General features: G+C 32.1%; 3 protein-coding genes across 8 annotated transcripts; 2 read left to right on the forward strand and 1 right to left on the reverse strand.

Moving 5' to 3' along the window:
* The first annotated feature begins 2850 nt into the window (after window positions 1-2850).
* LOC8264107 lies at window positions 2851-5329 on the forward strand. The gene is made up of 4 exons (XM_002519633.4): window positions 2851-2982; window positions 3090-3277; window positions 3364-3526; window positions 4684-5329. Exons 1-4 carry the CDS (start codon window positions 2905-2907, stop codon window positions 4921-4923), a joined length of 669 nt encoding a protein of 222 aa, XP_002519679.2. The 5' UTR covers window positions 2851-2904; the 3' UTR covers window positions 4924-5329.
* A 1456-nt stretch (window positions 5330-6785) lies between these two features.
* On the forward strand, window positions 6786-8794 carry LOC8264110 (calcyclin-binding protein). The gene is made up of 5 exons (XM_002519636.3): window positions 6786-7148; window positions 7753-7890; window positions 7995-8234; window positions 8318-8377; window positions 8528-8794. Exons 1-5 carry the CDS (start codon window positions 7038-7040, stop codon window positions 8630-8632), a joined length of 654 nt encoding a protein of 217 aa, XP_002519682.1. The 5' UTR covers window positions 6786-7037; the 3' UTR covers window positions 8633-8794.
* Window positions 8795-9253: 459 nt separating this feature from the next.
* On the reverse strand, window positions 9254-15074 carry LOC8264111 (katanin p60 ATPase-containing subunit A-like 2). Of its 6 annotated transcripts, none has more exons than XM_048374103.1 (12): window positions 14811-15073; window positions 14315-14500; window positions 14148-14203; window positions 13769-13834; window positions 13520-13627; window positions 13322-13388; window positions 12433-12517; window positions 11729-11889; window positions 10958-11059; window positions 10280-10502; window positions 9757-9906; window positions 9254-9621 (listed from the first exon to the last, which is right to left on the reverse strand). In XM_048374103.1, the coding sequence occupies exons 1-11, from the start codon at window positions 14847-14849 to the stop codon at window positions 9773-9775; spliced, it is 1227 nt and encodes a 408-aa protein (XP_048230060.1). In that variant the 5' UTR covers window positions 14850-15073; the 3' UTR covers window positions 9254-9621; window positions 9757-9772. The 6 variants fall into 6 exon arrangements, with proteins under 6 accessions (XP_048230060.1, XP_048230059.1, XP_015575025.1 ...); XM_048374102.1 differs by having other exon boundaries at window positions 9254-9626; XM_015719539.2 differs by having other exon boundaries at window positions 9742-9906.
* Window positions 15075-22672: the final 7598 nt, after the last annotated feature.

Here is a 22672-nt window from a genome sequence, read left to right on the forward strand (position 1 = left end):
TATAATGTAATCGTTGGCACTATCTTGGTGGTTAAGATATCATATTCAGACTTCAAAGAAATGGGCACAAAGCATATATCAATAAAATATAGAGAATAATTTCGTGTTCAGAAAAAGGAAAATAAAACCATTTCAAATGAGAAATGTACAATACTGTGCATCAATTTAAAAGAGATTTTGTTAATGCAAATGGAAGATTGTCGTGTGTTGTTGGCTTTTGTGTTAGTGACGTGTCAGGGTCCCTTGGACCATAGCAGCATGTGCATTTTGCCTCATGGTGTGAGATTATTGCATTCTCTTTAAGCCTAAATTACATATTAGTATTTATATTTAAGGACAGAACTTTGCTACGACTGTTTTAACTCTGCAACGACCTACTTTGGCATTCAGATAGAAACAAATGGTTCTTTAACCTTTATTTTTATTATATTCTATTTAAATCTTAAAAACCATTTAAAAAAATAGTTTTAGGAAAATAATTTATAAAATATTTTTTTTTAAAAATCAAATGTGTTAAATAAAAAAATTAATTTTTTCTTAAACGGCCAACAACAATTACAAATACATCCTATAAAGATCAAATTCTAATAGACAACCCTAATTTCTGTTCAAATCTCTGAGAAAACATATCACGTATTCCCATTTTCATTTCTTTTTTGTTTGAGCCACGATCGGTTTTAAGTGAAATACATGAAAACTTTTATATGTCCACATTGTTGGAGGTGGATGTGAGAAGTGCTAAACTATTTATGACCATTGAACCTGTCTTTGAATTTATATATTCACTTGGCTTCTAGTGATATATGCATGGCTCAATCTTGTCGAGATGTATATTTCAGCTGATTTTCTGTTAGGTGATGTTTCATGCTGCAGTCCGTTCATTATTGGAACTCTGGAGAGGTCCTTCTAAAACTACAAAAATGCTGACACGTTTCCTGTCCCCAGTTGAAAATTATGTGACCAAAGAAAAAAGAGGATTTGCAAATTTCCCCTGTTAATACGCGCCACTAATTTATATGATTAAAGAGCCATATTAATCATAATGAATGAATACAACCACAATATTTAAGCAGTAACTTTTACTGAAGAGGCAAAGCTAGTTTGAGCGCAATAGGACTGGAAAATTAGAATATTTGATACATGTTTTGGATCACACATTTGGATGTTGATTTATGATAATAATGTCAAAAGTCATCAACCAAATAAGTCAAAAAGATTAAATCAAAAAGAAAAAGAATAATAATGAATGTCCCCAATATACATCACTAAAGCTTATAGTTTATGATTCTTCTGACGCACTGAACTTGACAAAAGAATCTATTGTGCTCCTTTTGCATTTTATCCTCCCTTTTTATCATATTGTATACCAACCGATCACATTTGGTGAACCTTAGCTTATGGTAAAGTTACAATAAATTTAATAAAAGAATTGGAGACTTTTTCAAGAAGATAATCACATAATTCTTTATCTTTTCTTTTGCACCTAAAGATGAGTAAATACTTAAACTAATTAACTAGACACCAATTTATAATCAAAACGGCTAAATTAATCTTTTAAGTGAAGGTAGGTAATGGGTTTCTTCTGCCCTAAAGAGGTAGAATCTGTTAATAAAGATAGTCAAATCGAGTCTCTTTTTTTCTGTCTAGCGATATAATAGACTTAGATTAAGTGCATGTCTCTATATATATACTAAATAGATAAATGATCGACATATATTTTTTAATTTTAAATAATAGAGTACGTATCAATCATATACTGTAAAACACTCATAGTACTTGTCTCTTTCTTATTTATTATAATGTACACACTAATCTAGATAAAAAGATTTCATTATAATATTAGGACTATATATAATGATAAGTTGATTATGATGTCCTCACTTTGTTTAGGGGTCATGATTAGGCTTTCTTTAAGAATATTTATATCTCTAATTGGCACAAATTTAAGGAGGATGCTTTTATATAAAGTGGAATTGTTTTTTCCTATGGAAGTTCTATACAGTTATAGGCAGGTTTCCAAAAGTAAATTTTAAATCACAGTTGATTTTGTATTTAACTTTTAACCCCTTCTGTTCGTCATTGTCAAAATTAAATTACAACCGCCAGAGTTTAGTTTAACTTTTAGTTATATCAAATATTGGTTTGGTAATAACACTTTTGAACCCCCTTTCATTCATTATTATTGAAATTAAACTACAACCCTAAGAAAGACTAGAGTTTAAATTTTAATAATATCAAATTTACAATATTAATATAATTAAAATAATTGCATTCAATAAAAAAAATGATTTGATTAATAATTTTACTTGTGAATATGCGGAACTAAAAGATATAAAGCTCAAATCCTTTTCGTCTATCATCCACTAATAATAATAGGATTTTATCACATTTGTGATAGAAAAACTCATCTACCAAATCAATGCTTATTTTTTCTTTTCTTATCATCTAAATAAATTTTATAAATTTTTTTAAAGATATTATAATATCATTTTTAATGTGTAATTTTTCTTTTTCAAAAATACTATTTATTTTTAAATTTGTGGCGTGATTATTTTATTATTATTTTTCAGTTGTTTTTTAATTATTTTTCAGTTGTTTTTTAAAAAATAATTAAAAAAATTAAAACTGTAAATTTAATTTTAATATTTTAATACAGTAAAAATAAAAAATTAAAATAACACTGTAAATTTAATAAAAAATAATAAAAAAGTATTTTTGATCTTTTTCTAAAATTTTATATCAAAAGGAAGTCCAGATGATAATGGGCTTGCTAGGGTACAGCTTGCAGCCCAATACTATATAAACCCCATAATTCAAACTCTTCCCTTGTGCATAGTTGACGATTCCAATTTGATTATAAATTTTGGAGCGAAAATTTATTTTATTTTCTTAAGATTATCATCGATGGCGCTATCATCTGCGTTTAGAGAGAGGCTAGAGTACATGGAACATACAAAAAACCAACGTCTTTTTCTTCTCCAGGTCTCAAAACTTGATTATTAGAAAACCGTTTTCATCTGTTTGGTTGCCAAGAAAATGAGAAAGTAGAAACGAAATAAAACTAATGAATGCCTATCTTATCTTTGCAGGCAGAGAAAGAATTGCAAGCAAACAAATCGCAGGTTTTAGAGTCAAAGTTAGCAGATATACGTTCCATGGAGCAGCGGTGTTTCATTCTTGATCGCAATATTGCGTTTCAAAACTTCAGAATTTTAGCTCTAAAATCTGAGATTCAGAAACTAGACACCAAATATCAGGCCGATTCACATCAATTGAGGTTATGTCGATTTTTTTTTAAGTTAGTCTTTCTTCTTGTCTTTAAAGAAGTGTAATTGCGTTTTGATTATGGATTGGATTTGATAGGGTTTTGAAAAGTGAAATGGAAGAGCTGGGGAGAGTAGAGAAGGAGAAGGAGAGGTTTTATGAGCTAAAACATAATGAAATGACGGCGTTCAGGAAAAACGTGGAGGATTTCGTTTCCGAATCTCGAAAGCGAGTTAATGAGTTGAAGAATCAAGTGAACGAGGTAAAATAAAATCACAATTTGTTATGATGCTCAAGAATCTAAACGAGTGAAATTTACTACTGTTGTTTGTTAGATTGATTTTGATGATTAGTGCATGAAATTCTAATCTATGATGTAGCTTTAGTAAGACATAGATGATGTGGATTTTCTAATGCAATGCAAGTAACTTGAAGAAAATATGACTCTGAGTATGCAATTCTTCCCAGTGATGTTCTAATAATAAAAATCACAAGGTCTAGCAATTAATTATTCCATTTTAACTTCACCAGTCATGAGTGTGATTTAATGCATTGGATTCGTAATATGTTTTATATGAACTTCGCAACAAGCTTAATTAAGTTCTACAGGGTTACCCAAATGTGTTCTAAAATTGATTTTTGCATGAAGTACTTAAATTCTGATATGTTAAAGAAAATTACATCAACATTGAGAGTCGTAACTGACCTTCAAATTGAAGTGCTTTTGTTGAGCTCTTGTTAAGCTCAATGTTGCAAATGAGTATCACCATTACGCTTATGGGAAGTTGATCATTTATGTTGTTCAAGAAAACTAAGAGTCTGGATTCTACTACACTGAGCAATATCAGTGTGGTGATTTTGCTTAATCAGATGTATCGGTTATATGAATGCTCATAGATTTCATACAATTAGAGTCTACATTTTCTTCCCCTCAAAATTTCGATAGATGCTGAATTTTTGTAGCTTTTCAAGTAAACTACAACCGAAAAATACAATCTGCATTTTCACTCAAAAGTGCAAATATGGTCATCTGAACTCCACAACATGCTGAATTAAGATCTGCTAATTTACTGAGAGATTGTTTTGAATACCAGCAAAGGGAGAGATAAACTGAAGTTTTTTCTTCTGTGTTTGACTGCTTGTACATGCCAGTTAATGTGGGAAGTAGGAGAAAACATTCTTTCTTGAAATGGCACTGCAGCCAGAGTTAAAATTCTGACACATGCGTTTGGACGCTTTGTTTTGTTAGTATGCTGAAACGATAAAAGAAATAGTCTTGCTGGTTTTCCTCCACTCTGATAATTTCCATTAACCTTGTCCTTCAATACCGTTCAAGGAAACTTTGCTCTTAATACATTGATCTTGGTTAGTGGTCAAGAACATGGGGTATCTAGCTAATACCTTTGATCTTTGTTTCAGCTGAACTCGACCTTCATAGAACTTCGAGGCAAGAACGGATATTTGAGTAACTCTGATATAGCTGCAGCAGAGATGAGAAAGTCAGAACTCCTTGCTGTGAAGGAGAATTTGGACAAAAGTTTGGCTTCTAATTACCAGATCAGATCACAGTTGCAAATGCAGCTTCAGAGTATATTGAGCACACAAAATCAAGAGAAAAAGCCATCTCAATTCCCTGCAAGTAAAGCTGGAATGAAATAGGCTTCACAGATAAGTTCCGGGGAAATAAATTGCTGAAGCCTGTATATGGCAGAGGCCACTGTATGGTGTTACATAACATTGCTATAAGTGTAGCTTTGTGGAAAACAATTTTGAGAATTTTTAGTATCCAAATTATTGGGCAATAGTTTAGTAATTTGAATATCTACCTAGCACTTGAAGAGTTGACCCTACAGCAGACTGTATTCAGAAATATTACTACTGCTGCTCCTGCTATATTTTTTAGGTGGTTGTAAGCTATAGAGATGAGCAGCAAATGGATTATCTACGGAGGCTCTAATGTGTATTATGTAGTAAAAATGCAGTTATTCATAAGGCTTTAGTTCAGTGTTTCTAAAATAATAATGGTGTATACACGACAACTAATAGATAGATATGAATATTTTATATTTTGGTATTGGATGATTGACATATATTTCATCATTTATAACTAATAAATATGTATTAATCATTTATCGATTTAGTATTTAGGCAAAAATATTTACAAGGTCTATACAAGAATTTTCTAATAATAATATTAATGACCGTTAAATTTTAAGTTCAATCTTTCGTTAATAAAAACATTAAGATATGAGTTATGAGAAACGAGATAATATATATTAAAAACTGAATTTGCTGCAATAATAATAAGGAATAAGATTTAATTTAGTCCTCGAATTCTTTTCACGTGATAAAATAATTTTTCTTTTACCGTTTTGGGCTATTTGATCATAAATTTTAGCAAAATGGGCTCAGTATATCCTTTTTTGTTGTTGTCAAAAAAAAGAAAGTGTATTGCACTTTCCATCATAAATGCGTGAGGACAATGAAAAATATGAAACATTAATTTAATTCTTGAACTATAATTTATAAATCTATAATTATTTTTAAAATAAAAAAATAAATATTACATATCAAATATTTCTGTCGCCCTGTTCACATTCAACTCTATTGCCACTATCACTATCACTGCCACCACTACCGCCATCGCCACTATTGTCAATATTGCCATCAACAATAACAAAACCATCATCCCCAAAAATAACAATACCATCAAATAACAAGAACCATTAACGGCTATAACAATACAAATTGAAAGAAAAAGAACAAAAAAACTGCATCCACCATTAAAGCCACAAATCGAAAAGAAAAACAACCAAAATATTAGAGAATCAAACAACAAAACTGAGTTGGAACTGTCGCCACCATTGCCTAACGTTGCTGCTTAAATCGCCGTCATAAAGTGTTGCTTCAGTCGTTGCCATTGCTTGACGTTGCTACTTCAGTCGCCATCGCATTGTTGTTTCAGTCATCTTCGTTATTATTGTCTTGAGTGAATAGTTTTTGCTAGAATTTCTTTTGGGTAAAATTTGTTTGGTTAGGGTTTGAGTTTTATTTAATTTTATTATTGTGATGATTGTGTTGAGAGCAGTACTGGTGGTAATGTAAGGTGGAAGCTGGCGGTGGGAACTGATAGAGATGGCGGTGATAGTGGTGGTGGCGAGGGACATTCAAAATAGTTAAATATTTAAGTATTTTTTTTTTTTTTAGGTATTTTTATTGATAAATAAAGCATGTGCAGTTGATTGTCCAAAAAAAGGGCTGAAATGAACTACATTTTACTAAATTTTGGACTAACATAATCTTAAAAAGTTAAAATATGTGATTTAAACTGTAGTGACAAATTCAGAGGCCGATTTCAACCTTATTCCTAATAATAATATTTCTCAATGGACCCAATCAAACAAAATAAAGTTAAAGAGATAAAAGAGGTCGAGATGCATATGATGGGCCTCAAGTGGGGGCTAGTGAGTAATGAGCTCAACTGAAAAAGAATTGAGTTAAAAAAAAAATAAAAAAGGAAAGAAAAGGAAACATTAGCAACGCCCAAAATTTCAGCATCTAACGCTCTAGAACCTTCTTTGTCAGAAGCCCTAAGAGATTTATGTTGTTTCAAATCTCCCATTTGCCCTTCTATTTCCCTGGCCAGAGGAGGTTCCAGCAGATTCCACACACAACATAAGCAGCGACATTCCCCAATTTCCATTTTTATAAAATAGGACACACAGCAACCAAAACCAACTATTACCCTTGAAAATTGAAAGAAAAGAGCAAAAATGGGAGAGGAAATGGCGTTAGATTTGGAGGAACTTAAGCAGCTAAAGAATATAGCCAAGAGACCTCGAGTTCTTTCCTTTCTCTCCACTGAGATAAACAACTTAGAGAAGGTAAGACCCTTTTCTTTTTTCTTTCTCTTTTCCTTTTTATCTTTTAAAAATACTTGATGCCAAGCAGTATCTGATATTTACATCTCTGTGATAGGGAAATTTCATTTCATTATTATTATTATTGTTATTATTATATTATTTTTATCTCAATTGCATGTTTTATTACTCTGTCTGTTTGTTGCTGTAATTGCTATTGTGAGAAGAACCATACTTTAGTGGTGGGTTTGATTTAAGAAAAATGAGAAATTTTCTCTTACGATATGTTCCGACCTTTTCTTTTTGGCCATAGAACTTTAAAAACAAACCAAACAACATTGTGTTTAACCTCAATGCTAAACTGACTCTAATTATTCTTCTGTCAAAACTTGCGAAGGTTAATGTTTGTTGCAAATGAATTAACATAGTTAGGCTTTTAATTAAGATCTCTTAATCAGCTATTTCTGCTTTTATTGGATTTTCAGAATTCTCATTGGTATTGTGGAAGTATTTTCTGCATTTTTGTCCTCATAGTTAGTGTTCTAGACTACTCTATTGAGGAGACTTCTTTGGAATTCTCCAATTTCATGTGCAAAGCACTGATTCAATTCCTTATTCCCAAGCATAGTTGTCAAAGGGGCCTGTTTCTGTGCCAGCTGTTGCAACTCCGACTCCTATTGCAACTGTGAAGGTGTCCTCTACCCCTTCGGTGAATTATGTTACTCTTGGATCTTTCAGCTGGGATCAGGACGATGACAAAGTCAAGGTAATTGATTACTTGCCAAACAAATACTTATCATGGAAACTGGAAAGAGAGCTGTGTAATAAATTAAATAATACTAATTTTGTTCCCCTTTATTCCTTCTACAGATATATGTCTCCCTAGAGGGCGTTGAGCAGGAAAAAATTGAGACAGAATTCAAGCCAATGTCAGTTGATATCAAATTTCATGATGTCCAAGGAAAGAACTACCGATGTGCCATACCGAAATTGAACAAGGAGATTGCACCAGAGAAATGTAAAGTGTTAGTTAAACCTACAAGGGTTATCATCACTTTGTTTAAAGCTTCAAAGGGCAACTGGCTAGACTTACACTTTAAAGAGGACAAGGTAATAATATCAATGAACAATTAACAATTACAATGATTGCGCATAAAAATTTCTGACAAGTTATGTTTACGTAACTTTGACAGCTGAAGCCAAATCTGGATAAGGAACGAGATCCCATGGCTGGAATTATGGATCTAATGAAGGTAATACTTTCTTAGCTTTGTAGTTATGCACACAAGTTTACTTTTATCATTTTTTGCATACAGCACAAGGTAATGAAAAACTTTAGCTCAAGCTGCACAATGCAGCATAATGCACTCCATAATTGGCACTGACGCTTGGCTGGGTTACAGAATATGTATGAGGAAGGGGATGAAGAAATGAAACGAACAATTGCAAAAGCATGGACTGATGCGAGATCAGGCAAAACTGCTGATCCTCTGAAGGGCTACCGTTGAATCCCCAGCTAGAACTGCTAGAACTTTTTGAATGACGACGAAGATCATTTTGGTAGATGTCATGTTTCCCAGCATAATGTTGTTATATATTTCTCATTGTAGAAGGATTCCTTGTTTCTTTCTTTTCCCTTAAAATGTCATGCTGCATTTGACTTTTCTGAACTTGCATGTTCATATTCTTCTATGTATTTTTGCATATTGTTCTACTGCGAGTCTGATAAAAAGCAATAAGGTAACGCCAACACACGTACACATCACGTAAATGCAATCTATTACAATTCCAAGTAAGAAATGGGAAAAAACCAATAATATTTTATCTAAGCTTTTTACGAGGCAAGTTAACCAAGGACAAAACAGTCCTTGGCCGTTTTGCTGATTTAGTTTTGCACCTCGAAGGAAGCGATAACAGATCATTTTTGCGGTGAAATGTTGACATCAAACTTCAAATTCACCATTCACTTCTGTTCATGATTACATTATGGGGTTGTTAAACATGAAACGTGGCCGCCTTTTTTCGGCTAATTAGTACTAATGATCCATGTTTGCTCTTTCCCGGTTAGTATATTATTAAGCTATGTCAATCCAGATTTAGTTGATGCTGCAAAGTGTAATATATGCCGATAACATGGAATGGGAAAGGACAATTTCTTGTGAGCCTTGGAGGCACTAGAAAAATAATAATACAGAAGTACAGGGATGCAGATTTGGACAACAGAGGAACAATACTCCTGTTCTTTTAAACAAACATTGAAACGGTACTCTTTGTTTTGCGGCATGAATTCGCACATCCAGTAATAAGTAACCTCACAGTGAACGACCTGATTACCCAAAGACAACCACCCCTCTTTCAGGGGCTGCAATGACATTAGGGCAATCTGAGGAGGATATCAGAAACTGTGCTCTCCTTCTGCATATGGTCCTAAAGACTTCAAAAGATGCAAAATATCAAGCATGCTCGAGTCCAAAGCAAACCATTGGTTCCTCGCACACTAATCTAGACTCGGTTATGAAAAATAACAACAATTAACATCATTATCTGACAATATAAACTTGAATCATTGCATAGAAAATTTAGAGAAATTAACAAAATGATAAACTTGAAACATTACATAGCATTGTGCGACCTAGCATTGTGCGCCTTCATTGGAGTATCTGGCTACCATAATCAGCATTAAACTTCTCATAACGGTGGGCATGGAGATGAGCAGACGGCCTAGTGTTCTTCAAAGCTGTCTCTATGTCCTCTGGTGTGATTGGCCCCACTTTTGGCAACTCTGTAGGCCAACAATAAGATCTTCAGTGATGAGAAAAAAAAAATTTACAAGGAATTAAATTGTGAATGGATATGGTGTAGGCAAAATAAGAAATAAATAAAATGTTCTCCATCTGCAAAAAATGAATGAAGGCTAACAACAATGCAGTAATAGTGTGCATGTAAAGCAATAAGCATGAAAATATCACAAGATACTTTTTCCTCACAATATGTGCTCCTTTTCTTTCAGAATCTGACCCTCTATTTTTTGCATTAACTTATTTCCTATTGTAGAAGTAGAAAGTTGAGAATGATCATGTAATCTGTTCTTCATTTACTAAATGCAACTTCAACTTCATTAAGAATTTATATATGTAAGCCTGGAAATAAATTACCGTCATCAGGCACTACTTCCTGTCTGTCTTCAAGAAGCGCCATCAATCGTCTCAGTGGCTGCATAGCAGCTTCTTTACACAGTAATCGAATATCTGAACCTGAAAAACCTTCTGTCCTTTCCACCAATAAGTCATAAGGAAGCTTATCCTCATCAGGCTGGGGTGGCAGGAGCTCCTCGTACATCGCTCTTCTCGCTTCTGGTTCTGGAAGAGGAACAAGAATCTTAAATTTTATAGTTAAAGGAAAACTCTGACTAGTAAACCACCAGATTGTTTATAGAATTTGCTTATTGAGGCAGTTCCATCAAGCAAATATGTTAAGTGGATGAATAACAATGAGAACAAACAAGAGGTAAAAGGTAAGACTCCAAAAGCCCAGCTTGATGCCTTATGTCATAATTACAAAGGCTGCACAGAAATCCCAAGGCTTTTCTCTGTTTTACAAGTAATGCAGATATTTCAAATACCCACTTAATATTATAAAGCAGTGTATGCCTTAGGGTAAGGCTGTGCCAACTCTATATTGAAGGTGCATATACCCATGGTATTATAAATGATGGCCTTGGTGAGCACTTCATACTGATTTAAGCAGCTTGTCATCCAAAAAAAAAAAAGAATGCATCTGATCATTTCTACTATTTTGCTTTGCAATTATTCAAGAATTATATCAAAGGATACTCGCTTCTCCAAACGCCGGAGCATGGCTGCATCTAACTCCCAGGGGAGATTTGTTGCTGCCAAAACAAAAACAAGCTCCTCCGTCCGTGTCAAACCATCCATCTGCAATCTAATCCAAGCGATTAGTTATTGAGAAAACAGACTAAAAGTCTAAATTTAAAAATGGTTTTATTTCCAAGTCAACATATAAAATGGCATTCAAAATTTGAGATAGATGGTATAAAATACAGCTATCTGAAAGTGCTGAAATAGTCTATTGCTGCACCCGATGATATCAATTGGTATGAAAACCAGAAGCACATATGATTTACATAGTAGCACAATTATAGGGATGCTGCTGAAAGACACAAACCAGCTCAAAGAGCTTCAGCCATCAGCGTTGGCAATTGGAATCAGAACATGAGTAGTTGATAGAAAGATTAGATGCATCTTCATTTCTTTTGTCGGTATCTACTATTCTTTGAAAGGAGTAGACTCAAGAGGGAAAAGAGAAATTGGTGACTGTACAACAGGGCTCTGGCCAGACAAATGTTTTTATGTTTCAAGAGAAGACTTCCATAAGCAATTTGGGATATATTGTAGCATGTTTCCAGAATGAAACTCGATCATACTTTACATATGTTTGAATCCACTTTGAGGATAAATAAAAGCATAAACAAGTAAAATCATGCACAGAGAACATACCATTGACCTGTATACTGTTATGCAACTAACTATGCAGAAAACAAAAAGAAACAACAAAAAAGCACACTTTAAAGAAACAAACATCACCTGTATGAGTAGCTCAGTTTTCAAACGCCTACTTGCTTCATGCTCACTGCGACCTTCACCCCGTTGACTAATAATTGCATCAATTTCATCAATAAATATAGTTGATGGTGCATGGTGCCTAGCAAGCTCAAACAACACCTTTATTAACTTCTCTGAATCACCTGCAACGTTAATTAAGCTTTAATATTAGATAAATATTAAATGGTGTATGACAAGAAATTGTCCACCCAAAGAGAGAAGAAAAATGTATATCCCATTTTCATGAAGTTTAGCCCTATAAGTATCGAGTCAACCTATGATGCATAGGATTTAAAGATTGTTATAGTATAAGATGAACAAACTTACGTATCACCATCATAATAGAGATAGTGGGTTAAAATAATAAATAAATTACTTTGCTAATCTGTAAGAAGCATTATAACCTCATACACTACCTACCAAATAACATATATTGATGATCCAACTACTTCCTTGTATTAGGAGCTTCATTAAACCTAGTACACATTCATAAAATGCCATTGAATCTAATGTCCCTCGTTAAATATTTTTCTTTATGACAGGTCAACAAGAATTTGGACACATAACTTTTCGCTTCTTCTCTCTTTGCTCCTTTTAAGAGACATATGTTTTGCATCTTTACACAAACATCAATGGACAGAAAGAACAAATTACATGGCATCAAAAGCTGACAGCCTATAACATACCACGCCACTTGCTAACAACAGAAGATGCTGAAATATTGAAAAAGGTGGTTTTGCATTCTGTAGCGACAGCCTTCGCAAGCATTGTCTGAAACATGAAAACAGCAAATTTTATAGCAGTCATGACATCACCAGAAAGAAAAGTTACACAAAACTCATAAGCATAAAACAGGAAGTTTGTTTGATATTGTAAGCAGTTTTCTAATTCTAGAGTTGTGTAAAAATGGAAGAGAGACATTTTAGCTTGTTGACAATAAATAATGTCACGGACAGTATTTAAGTACATATGATGGGAAGCCTAAAACACTTACCTTGGATGACACTCAAAGTTTCCATATGGATGACTATTTCCTAAGCGTGAGACTTTGGATCTTGTTTTTGATTTAACTTCAACCTAGTAAATAATCACCTGTTATTCTTTTTCTTAATATTATTTGAAGTGCCATGAAAATCATTTTTTAAAGTAAGAGACCAGGCATAGGCTAGCAAAAGGTGCACATGCATGCTTATTTCTACGTCAATACAGCAACTCTTGGAGACAAGGACCTCAATGAAAATAGTCTCTTCCTGAAAAGTCCTAGCTATTAACTATAGTTGTATCAAAGAGCCCTTTGTTACATCAATATCAGTACAACTCCTATCAAACTATTTGTATAGCGCAACTGACCACACTCTTGTACGCAGGCAATTAAACTTCAAAGTTATTGGAAATTTGATCACTTGATAAACAAACATAAGAAACTATTTTGAGGAGGCTTCGTATAAAAAGGACATAAGAAAAAATTAAGTACTCTATAACAACTCTATCTACGAAAATGGAAAATCATATAAAACAAAAAGAAGAAAAAGAAATAACGTATCATTGAAAGTTATAAATACTAAGTTCATATACCTTTCCTGTCCCTGGAGGGCCAAAAAGAAGAATGCCTTTCCATGGTGATAGAAGACCAGTAAAGTACCTAGAAATGGGGAAAGATCAGCTCAACTGCGAGCAAATAATTAGAACTCTAGTGCAATATCTCAGGTGATTATACAGAAATACAGTAAAACAAAATGGAAGTGTTTTACGGTCTGGGCCGACAACACATACTTGGGATATTTTATCGGCATCACGACTGCTTCTTTCAGTAACCGTTTTGCATTCTCTAACCCTTTAATACTTTCCCACTTGACATCAGGGTTACCACGGACGATGTCCCTATGGAAGAGGAATTGCACAGCACATCAGTTATTTATAAGTCTGTAAAGTTTCAAAGTTACAAGTAATTTAACTGCTATTTGATGCAACAATAGCAATAGCTATATCATTGTGTGTGAAGTCATTTAAATTGTCAAGTACCTGCATAAACCCTCTGCTAAAGCACGAGTTTCAGCAGAATCGAAGGCAGGGAGCAAAGACTTCTGCCTGGAATAGTAAACACAAAAAGTCAGGATAGCTGTAAAGCACAAAGCAACTAATCAGTTCTTCCGAATGCAAAAACAGAAATGCAATATGCTAAGGACACAGTTCAATGCTCACAATCCTTAAAATCATGATGCTATACTAGAACAACCATGAGCACAAATTAATGCATAATTCATAGAATCATGCTTTTGTCTCTTGTGACCAGTTTAAAACAGCTAGCATTATAGCTCAGCATCAGTAAAAAATTGCTTTAAAATTCATAAACTTTGTGAAAGTCAAATCACCCAAAAAGTAATGGAAAACAGAACCATACGGTCTATCATCAATTCCATTAGGCAAAACTCCATTCGAGTGATTAGAGCTCCTATCCTGAAACCAACAAAGACAACAAATCATCCAGATCAGCTCCTTAATAAGCTCGAAAAAAGAATGGCATAAAATAACACTAAACAGAAATAAATAATCAATCAATCAGAATACCTGATTTCTGTATTGCTCATAAATGGCCATATCAGATGTGTTCTTCACATGACCATTTCCATTAGATGTAGCATTTGAAGTAGAAGAATTCCCAATTCCATTAGCGACAGCTGGGCCTGCGACACCGTTTTGCGTCTCTGACATTTTCTTTCTCCCAAACTTGGCATCGTAAAATAGTTTAAAATCCTAAAAACACACATTAGTACCTTCAAAACTGACATGCATACTTATATATAAACTGACCGCAATCACTCGCGCAATTTTCCTTTTTTTTTTTTTTTTTTTTTACTCTAAAGAAGAAATCAGCAAACATGCAAGCGACATTTCTTACGAGCAAAGTGAAACATAGTGATCTTCGTTTTTTAACCAATAAAATGCCTAATTTTTGGAGATTCGGAATTCTAAAAGTAAAAAAAAAAAGAAAAAAAAAGAGCTAATTCAATTTAGCTCAATGAATAAATAAATATAAACGAGCCAAACAGAAAAGCAATGGTACCTGAAAAGACCAGCGAGTAACCGAAGGTTCATCGGCCATTGTTAGATGATAAGATATTAAAGAAAGAAACAGAGAGGTCCTCTTAAAAGAATTTCTCTCTGTTTCTGTCGCCGACGAGATTTGGATCGTTTTTATTTACTTTTTAACTTACTCAACTGCAGTAGGGAAGAAGAAGAGAGTGGAACATGTGCTTAAAATTCGGAAATGATCCTCTCTCTTTTTTCCTTCCAGAAAATGTTAAATAATTATTAGAGCTTAAAAAGATTATAAAGATTCTCTTTTTCTGTTTTACAAGCTGTCATTACCGTAATAAATAAACAGTTTTCCTAAAAAAAGGAAAAGGGCGAGAGAAATTGATTCACTGTTTATTGCTTTAATATAAGGTGTGTCTCTGCTCTTGTAGATCTACAGTTAGTATTATTGCTTTAATGTAAGGCATCTTTCCAGTATCCAAAGCCAGTACTTACTTAAGGCCTAATTATACTTTGATACTAGTTATGATTTTTATTTTTTAATATTATATACTAAGGCCTCATTTCAAACAAAGTCTTTTAAAATTCATCAAATTTTGTCTAAATTAATGAATTGTAAAAAATATATATATATATTTATAAATTTTTTATTTAATAATTAAGATGAATATAGCTCTAGTTGTCTTCTTAAAGATGATTCCTAAATGAGCAAATACAAACTGTTAAAGCCATCAGTCGATTGGAAATTTTCATGATTCAATTAAGAAAATACTCAGAATGATTCTTTGACTGAAAACTCTAAATTATGTCATTATCTATGTATTAAGAGGGCATGATGGATGGCAATGGTCAGAGGCAGAAAGAGAGCTCGTGACAATGAAATGTTATCTCACTTGGTAACTTTATCCACAACCTCATAATATATCAAATTAGTAGATTTTAAGAGTATTTTATAACTATTTTAAAAGAAAAGGAGTATTTGAGAAATAAATAAAATATTGAAAAACATCCTTCATTTATTACAATGACACATTTACAAGTCTACCTTTTATACAAATTTCTAGAGTTCTCTATTTTGAGAATTCTGTGGGGTTTATTAAAATTCATAAAATATTCTTTTTATATGAAATTTGTTAAGGGTTGTCCTATTATACTAGTTCATTTCTCACCTTTGAATATTATACTGAATTTCTTTTGTAGTTTGTAATAATATATACTAAATTTATTTAAATCTTTATTTAGTAATTTGAAAATTTCCTTTTCTTTTAAATAAATAAAAAAATACCAATTTAGTCAACGTTGTTGATGGTACAAAGAGTCATTTATTAAGGTACATTGAAAAATTAAAATTAAAAAAGTGATATAATTTCCCGAAACCTTCCTTTTAATTGATTAAAAAACATAAAAATCAAAGGGTCTACCAAGTGATAATGCCTTGTACGTTGCATTTATATTCGTGGGCCTTGAATAAACAAACTCTGAATAATGGAACAACTTCTACCAAAATTTAACTTTATTGACTTTCCCAATTGATAACCTAAGCAAATAGGTCTTGGTTCAGTGTTTAGGATTAAAACTCCAAGATCCAAAATTTTGGATTCCATTTCCACATAAAATCTGGCTATGCTTTTTTTTTTTTTTTTCTGCCAAGAAGATAATTCCACTTCCAGAGCAGGTCATTCTGGAGTGAGGGCTACTGCTAGTTCTTTTTTGGTCTATAAGGTTCCCCTGAGTTGAAATTATTTTTGTGGAAAATTGTCACCAATTCTATTAGCTCCTTGGAAAATATCAAAGAGAGACACCTGGTTCCCCAATCTGAATGTCCTAGTTGTCTGGTGGAGAAAGAGCCCATTGAACATATCCTTTTCTCTAAAACTTCGGTTGTATGGATGGCTAGTCCCGTAGGCTACAAAACCTAGTGCCACGGGCTTCCCCTTAGTTAAAATATGGTGGAACCAAATAATTTCTTCTTTTGCAGGAGTAGAGCTTGAAGACCTGAAGAGCAGGATCATCTTCCTATGCTGGACAATCTGGAAAAGCAGAAACGGGCAACTTTTTGAAGGAAGGAAGAATATGGCACCCTGCAGAGATTGCTGAGAGTGGCGAGAATTCAAAGAATACCCTGTGGATGGCCAACCCAGGAGCAGTTCTCAAAATGAAAATCAGAACCAACATAACTGGTGCCATCCTCCCAATAGTTTCCTCAAGCTCAATTGTGATGCTGCTTTCAAGCTGGAGTCAACATAGCTGCTGGTGCAGTGATCGTTAGAGACCAGACTAAATTGTCTGTTATTCTCAGATGCCGTCAGACATTGAGCTCTTTTTATTTGATAAAAAATAAAGCCCAAGTCCTTTAGCTCTCAATTGATATGGAATACAGTCAAAGAGAAGCGTAGGCCTTGCTATCGCTTTAAAGTGCAAAGTGCTCACCTGAATGACGTAACATAGAAACTTCTTAAGAGAATTAATTAAAATATAATATGCAATAAACATAAATCTTTAGAAAACTAGAATTCAGTAATAATTATAAGTTGAGAAGAATTTCTCTTATAAGTTTGTAAATTGTCAATTTACATGGAAAACATAAAATTCTAATCTCAAGGGAAAAGTACAGCATTTTTATTTTGTGGTTCAGCTTTGATATAAGGGTTTTGTTTTGTTTTTCTTATGATACTTTAGTACCTTGAAAATTACATCATTAATAATTTGTATTCAAGTTCATTAAGACCAATAGTGGTTTTAGACATTGCATTTCAAATGATGTTCAATTCGTATCAAATTTATTATTGTCGGATAGATGTGAAAAATAGAGTTTTTTAAACTCGCCAAATCATCTAAAATTTATCTGAGTTGACTATAATTAAGAAAAAAATTAAATTGCGACACTATTTTATCTCTTTTCAATTATTCTTGCTAAATTCAATGAATTTAATATGGTTGGTCTTCAATAAAAGTTAAGTTGGTAAAGAGTCAAAATGTATGAATGAACTATAATTACTGAATTAACAATATTGGAAAAAGTGAATATAAATTGTTTACATGGTTTAATATTAAAGTATCAAAACACACTATATATATATATATATATATATATATAAGGAATCTAATATTTAAAATTACTTGCAATAAGAAGTTTATCAAATTTATCAGTTATTGTCATTAGTATGTTAAATAATCATTGAGCATAATATATACTGAATATATCTTATTTTATAATATTATTCTTTATAAAACAATTTGATAAAAATAGTTTATAATAACTAAAAATGCTAAAATTAATTTTAATAAACCCTATTATACTTGCTATTATAAATATTTATAAAAATTAATTTAAATTAGACATATAATCTAAATTATATTAAATAATTTTCTGATTTTAAATGTTACAAATAAATAAATATTGTAATTATTAAATTTTAATTTTAACTTAAAGACAATAATTATTTATTATAAATAATAAAAGATATGAGATCAGTTTAAAATAAATTTATTTATTTATTTTGAATAAAAATTATGTTGTGTAAATAAATAAAATAATTAAATCGATTAAGCTCTAAATAGACTGATAATTGAAGATAAACAAACGATAAACAATCATATATGTACTATGAAGTGAAAATAAACAAATCATATATGTAATATATCTCGAGAAAGTTAGTTATTGCGCCTAGTGAAATTGAAGACAGATGGGTTTGGCATTATAATGGCCAATGCTTAGTAACAGTAAAAGGAGCCTATCATAATCCAAAGGACCAATTGACCTCTCTCAATGTTGCCTCCTTTTATAGAGGGATTCTTGAGAACACCTGGTGGATTAGTGTCCCTTCAAAATTTAGAGCTTTCATGTGAAGAGTAATTAAAAACATATCGCCTTACTGTTCTTCAGGCACTACTAACATGTTCCTACTTGCCCAATCTTTTATCCTCATGCAAAAGCAATATGCCTGGCTTCTAACTCTTCTTGTAAGCCTGACACTCGGGGTTTCTTTAGCTTCAAGGATTGGTGGATTGATGCTACCTCCTTTCTCTATCAGGTTGGTTGTGTGGATGTTGAAGAGCAAATTGCTCTCATTTGCTAGTTCATATGGGCCTCAAACTTTTTGAAAGAGTATGGAAAGCTGCCAGGATAGAGCTAAGTCATCAAAGATGCAGCATATTCTAAGGAATCAGTGCAGATGGTCTCCTCCCCCCTATGGCTTCTATAAGATTAATTCTGACGCTGCCCGGGATCCCAAAAGCAACACAAACTGGTTTAGCATTCGTTTATAGAGATTGGGAAGGAAGACTTATTGACAGCATATCCAAGATTATCCAGACCTCCTCACCCACATCATAGCTGAAGCTATGGCTCTGTCGATGGCAGCTAGCTTTGCTAGGAATATAAATTACAGTGTTTGGGCAACTTCTCGTACTATGATTTTGTTTTTGTTTTTAGGGAAGCAAATAGAGCGACACTCTAAAACAATACTTACCTTCTAGTTGGGTCGCGACCCCTCCTGATATTTTCTACTCTCTTGTTTGGGGATATTGGTAGAAATTGACTTTATGTTCGTAAAACTAAAGGTGTGCTTTCTGACATGATTTTGTTTGAAAACAAACTTACTTTATTTTAAACATCATTAATCTTTAAATTGCTTCAACTTTTTTCTTTCATTTTATGTTAAACATTATTAATTTTTAAATTGCTTAAATTTTATTTATTAAATTTTATAAATAAAGATGACTGTCAATCTGTTAAATTTTTTATATTTTATTTTTACTATATAAAGTGTCACTCATTGTGCAAACATGAATGATATTACTAAAAAAATAATTATTTTTGTAAAATATAATATTTTACTAAAAAGTTGACAATATACGGGAAGTACTAAATTTTTTTATAATTATAAAATATATTCCTAAATTACGAAAAATGACAATCCTTTTTATATTTTTCGTAAGTATTATTAGTAGTAAAAAAATAAATGATATTATAAAAGAATAATTACTTTTGTAAAATTTAATGATTTATAAAAATTTAGTAAATTATAAAAGATATTAAGTTTTTTTCTAATCATGAAATTTATTATTGAATTATGAAAAATGATAATTATCTTTATATTATTTCGTAAATTAAAGTAATTCTCGTATATTTTTGAAGGTGTATGAATTTTAAAATTACATTGTGTTATTTTAGAAAATCTCATTTTAATTAATAACCTGTAATTATAAATTTTCAAAACAACAATTTTTTATCAGCCATAGAAGTCGATATGCTGAAATAAAAGAAAAAGGCCCATGAAATAATTAATGAATCATAAGTTCATGTTTAAATTTTTTAATACTGTTATTAGAAAATACTATTATTAGATATTAGAATATTTTAAAAAAATTATATAAATAAAAATTAGATAACATTATTTATTTGTAAATTAAAATAAAATATATGGTTAATTTATTATAAAACAAATAAAGCCTAACAGAAAATGTCAGGGGAAAGTAATAGCCAAGCCAAAATCTGTAATATAGAAATATACTTTATGCTAGTCGTGGGCATGAGCCGGGTTATAACTGTAACTGGACTAGGTTGAATCCAAGATCCATGACCTTAGCTATGAAGTCTCCAGCGCTCATAGCCGAACTATTAATAGGCCTGGAAGTTGGGGTGGGAGAGTCGATGGTCCTTAGGCATGAATTCTTCAAAGCTCATAACCAAACTAGTACAACAATACAATAATGATTACTATTGGCAATTACATATTTAAGTCTTTCAATGCAGTTTCTGAACAGCAGACGTGAAACAGCAGTCGGACATGAAAAATGTGGGAAAGTTACAATGGGCCTTTCAAGATGGGGTTGGGTGCAGCAGCCATACTATGGGGCCATAAAATTAAGTCCAACTCAAATAGTTACGAGATTGGGTTACCATTTAATTTCTTTCAACTTTCAATTGTCTTTTTCTTTCTTTTCCTATTTTTTTTTTTATTTTCTGAGAAAAGTTAAGTGAAAGAGAGAGGAAAAAGAGACCCACTGAAACTAGTAAGGCAAGCATATCGAGCACTAGGATTATGGCCACATGTAAGTGCTCAAATTAGAGGCAAATTGAATCCCAACATTTGATTCTTGTTGATGTGTACCTAACAACAAAAGGACCACATAAACCCTACCAACTTTTTCCTTATGCTTTCAAGTCCCATCCACCATTTTGGTTCAAATCATTGAAATAATTGGTTTATTGGTCGGATTCCTTCGCCATTCATTTTTTTCTTCTTTCTCAAATAATAATAATAATAATAATAATAATAACTCTGGTCTCAGTTTCATTGTTCATTGCTTCAGCTCTTCTTAAATTTCTTCATCTTTCTCATTTCTTTTTCTTCGGTTGGACTCTACTGTACCCACTTGAAAAGCGACAGGTGACTCCTTTTTATCTTTAGGAAAATTCTCGCATTATGCTAAAAAGTATATCCTTTTCTTCCTCTCTTTCTTTTAGGAAAGTTAGTCTTTTAGAGGGATAATAATGACGGCTCTTATTTTCTTTCATCAACGTAGGTGATTTTTTTGATTTATTTTCTTTGTTAAAGAAACTAGAAATTGAGTATTATGATCACACCTTTCTATAGTATATCAATCGAATTGTTTTAACATCTGTTTTAAATTTAAAGTAGCTAAATATAATGTTAAATAAAAATATATTGAAATTTAATTAAATTCCATTCACATCCTCTGTGTGGCCCAATGTACTATTTTCCTCCAATTTTCTCCTCTATATTTAGAATACCCCATAGTTCTCCTCTCTGTATACTATAAAAGATAACAATTGTACGAATAAAACACATATGAATAGATTGATTTAATATACCTTTAGGAATTCAATGAACTTAGCAGCCGAAAGAGACTTGAAAATTCAAAGTTCAAAATGAGAGTGACACCCAATATGAGTACATACATAGTCACATAAAGTTTGATTGTGTTGTGTTTGATGAGTCCATATCATGAACCAATGCTAAGTAACCTAATTATTTCTCAAGAATGTCAAAAAAAGGTTTATATATACTTCATAAAATTCTTGACTTTTTATTCTTTTTTTTTTTGAAGAAAGTCTTTTTTCTTTTAAAACAATTTCCATTTTTTAAAAAATATTAGTTTTCTACGACTACTATATGTTCTAAATTATTACTAATTCATGTTCTTTAGACAGCTATATGTAAGAGACCAGCCAGCAAAGATTTCCTTTTTGAAAACTACAACCGTCCATGTCACCATCCCTTTGCTTATGCGCCACCATTAATATTATTTTCTTATTATTTCTTTTTCTTCTTTTAACAAAAGGTTTAGTAAAGAAAAAAGGAAAAAGGAAATTCGAATTCGAAGTAGCTATCAACCAATAACAAACTGTCCAAGCCAGTGGGATATTATCTCCATTGTTATTCCTATATCCTTTTTCTTTTTTTGCATCTTTTATTTTTATAAGAACGGAGGCTATAATAAGGCTGCTGCCATGGAAACTTCTTGTCTTTGATGATTTGACGTGTGGGTATTTATTTATTTTAGGTGGACACTGTTGTTGTTAGTGAATGAAAGTTGACTTTTCTTTTTCTTTTTTATTGGCGAGTTTTAAGGATCTTAAAGGCTACCTAAAACCTTTTCATTAGATATTATTACTTACAGGCAAGAGGAAATGAATTATTTGTCTTCGGACGGTGATCTGTTTGGTCTCTTCTTTCTATTACTTCAGGCCAAATTTCGAGATTTTGCCTCCCTTGCCCGAACTCAAATTTAAAGTGGAAACTGCACTTGCACTCAATTATTTTCCGTTTCTTACTTATTTTTTCACCTGCTATATATATATATAGAATGATTAAGAGATGGATCCATTACCTAATGAACAAGACAGAATCGCATCAACAA

This window comes from Ricinus communis, chromosome 5 (assembly GCF_019578655.1).
Source record: "Ricinus communis isolate WT05 ecotype wild-type chromosome 5, ASM1957865v1, whole genome shotgun sequence".
NCBI lineage: Eukaryota > Viridiplantae > Streptophyta > Magnoliopsida > Malpighiales > Euphorbiaceae > Ricinus > Ricinus communis.